The sequence below is a fragment of the Lontra canadensis genome, unplaced genomic scaffold (assembly GCF_010015895.1).
Source record: "Lontra canadensis isolate GAN:19392208 unplaced genomic scaffold, GSC_riverotter_1.0 scaffold44, whole genome shotgun sequence".
Classification (NCBI taxonomy): domain Eukaryota; kingdom Metazoa; phylum Chordata; class Mammalia; order Carnivora; family Mustelidae; genus Lontra; species Lontra canadensis.
The window spans coordinates 15,564,377-15,567,170 of record NW_022631038.1 but is presented as its reverse complement, the minus strand read 5'-3'; the positions used below and the strand labels follow the sequence as shown (position 1 = coordinate 15,567,170).

Below are 2,794 nucleotides of genomic sequence, written 5' to 3'. Positions count from 1 at the left end.
TTTCTCTCAACAGGAGCATCATTTCTATATCTGCACAGGGAGAACGAGCACATTTTATTACTTAAAATTTCAGTTGATTATCTTAATGACCGAGCATCTATTCATCTATATTCCCCTCAAGAGCTACAATCAAATTTCTACATTTTAGTGTTCTATAGTGCAATATCATAAGCCACTTATTAGAAGATATTTAATGATTCTGTGATTTCTATGTTCCTAAAATAAACAAAGTGTCAAATCCTTGTGAATAACAAGAAACATTGTTATGCTTTTAATAAGAGCTTTTTTCTTGTTTATAAACTCATAGTGCCTACAACCTCTAAATGCATTAACACTGTAAGCCAAAAAGTAGCATGACATTAGAAATGAACAGAGACTGGGCATTTTTTTTTTCATATCAAAACATCATAAACTTAAATTTAGGCAATAGATTTTCTCAACTCATGCCTTACACAGAAGAAGCAGCTGTTTTTGAAACACATTGTTCAGGTTGTGGGAGAGTGAAGAAGTCTCTGATGCATGTTTTTAGTACCTCCTCTGTCCCCATTTAATATCTGCTAGACAAATCACAAAGCCCACCTAGGGGATAGCAGCAGATGATCTCTTTGAAGGTTTTCCTCAGTTCTTGGCTCCGGAGTGCATAAATTAGAGGGTCGATGATGGAGTTACACATGATCAGGATGAGATACAAGTTAAAGTGAGACATGAAACACACACAGTATGGGTTTTGAGGACAAGAGATGTAGAATATTAAGTGGAGGAAGAAGGGGGCCCAGCAGACAACAAAGACTCCAATCAGTATGGTCAAGGTGATGGCACCCTTCATGTTGGCCCCTTGGCGGATGGCGCCAGTGCCTGGGAGGACCGCGATTCTCTTAATATGCAGTCTGGCCATGAGGAACATGTGGACATAGAGAGAAGCCATGAGAGCCAACATGGTAAAGAACATGGTGATGAGACAGATGATAACAGCACTGCTGTCCGAGTAGATGATGAACAGAATGCCCGAGACCGTGCAGGCTGCCCAGATACAACTTATGATGATCCCAACCCGCCTAACCGTCATGATGTTATGGTACTGGAGAGCATAAAAGATGGTAAAGTACCTGTCCACTGCAATGGAAAGCAGGCTGCAAATCGATGCAAGCAAGGAGCTACAGATCACCGAGTCAATGACATTATCAATATTCACGGTGAAACTCTGTGCGTCCGTATCGGTGCTGTTTAACAGGGTGATGACAATGGTTTCTGAGCCATTGGAGACGCTCACCAACATATCAGCCACAGCCAGGCTACAGATGAAAAAGTACATGGGTGAATGCAGATTCTTGTTCTTGGCTATTGCCACGATCACCAGAATATTCTCCAACAAGCTTATGACCCCCAGAGTCACAAACACCTCTGGCGAGACAAAAAGTTGCTCATAGCACCCTCCATCAGAGTAGCCTTTGCCAAGGGACTCACTGGCGTTGGCGTGCTGTCCGTAGGTGCTGCGGTTCCAGAAGTGGAGAGAAGTGTGCATGCCGTGGTGGACAGTGAAGTTCATCGTGCCCCGAGTGGGTGCAGGTCCCCCCGGACACTGCTTCGATCTCTCTCGGGTCAGGTAGCCTCAGGGATTTTCTCCACGTCTTTGTCCGACCAAAAGTTCTGAGGCTGAAACTGGCATGCCCGTTGTAAGTCAGTGTCACATGCTCCAAAGGCTGGAAACGGAGCTTTTCCTGCCTTCCCTGGACAGCTCTGAGCCCCTGCACTTTCAAAGCTTAGGCTTCCGAAATGCTCATTCTCAGTTCAAAGAGTCTGCTCTTTGCTTTTTTGTCCTCACGCCCACCTTAACTTTAGTCTTAGGCAGTCAGTCAGGTCCTTTAAAAATCATGCTCCTAGTAGCTGCTGTGCCACTAGGAGCTGAATCCGTGTGCACGTGTTCACGTGGGCTGCCTCTCAGAGGTCTTAGCTCCAACCTGAAGCGTTGCTTTGAGTGTTAGTAGCTGCTGATGATTTTATGATGTGTGAGGGGAAAAAAATGCTCCGAGTGGCTCCTCCTCTGCTTCCCCCCGGCCAATCCAGATGCGCTGGAAGTCTGTGAGGCACCGGTGATGTTCAGAGATACACACTGCAGGGCAACACCGAATCAGACGCAGAAGCGTGCGGAGCGGGGAAGCTGGCAGGAGGACAGAGACTGGATTTTCCTTGTCATGTTTTCAAGGGAAATGACTTGCTCCCTAGAGGCCGTTCTTTGATGTCACCACAAGCCAGCCACCCCAGGTTTATTCCTGCTTCAAAGAGAGACGTGTGTGTGTGTGTGTGTGTGTGTGTGTGTGTCCCCGCCTGGGCGTGGATGTTCCTGAAATAGGTACACTGCCTTTGTGGTCAGGATATTGAATTTGTTTCCTCTCAATTGCTTTGAATTAAGAATCCACGAACGAATACTTCAATTTAAAATACCTGAAACACAGGGAGGATATTTGATGATACAGGTACACTATGCTCCGAATGGGGAACTCCTGTAGGTAGAGCTACAGTTTTTCAAAGGGGTCAAGATGGGGCTCATATTTTATGCACTGATATTTGGTATTTCTCCATTGCGGAGTTTCTATTATCATGGCTGGGAAAGTTTTTATTCATGATATTTAAACACCATGTGGCATTAATATCAACTCTATTTACTCTGAACTCAAAAGGAAAAAGTCGATAATTAGACAAAACTCAGTTTTTAATTTTGAGATGTGACTGATATAATGAAATAGTATACATATTTAATGTATATTTTAATGAGTTTAGACATATGCCTCTACCC

At 44.3% G+C, this 2,794-nt stretch overlaps 1 protein-coding gene across 1 annotated transcript; it reads right to left on the bottom strand.

Moving 5' to 3' along the window:
- Window positions 1–534: 534 nt before the first annotated feature.
- MC4R (melanocortin 4 receptor) lies at window positions 535–1,613 on the bottom strand. Its single transcript, XM_032872170.1, has one exon. The coding sequence runs from the start codon at window positions 1,544–1,546 to the stop codon at window positions 548–550; it is 999 nt and encodes a 332-aa protein (XP_032728061.1). The 5' UTR covers window positions 1,547–1,613; the 3' UTR covers window positions 535–547.
- Window positions 1,614–2,794: the final 1,181 nt, after the last annotated feature.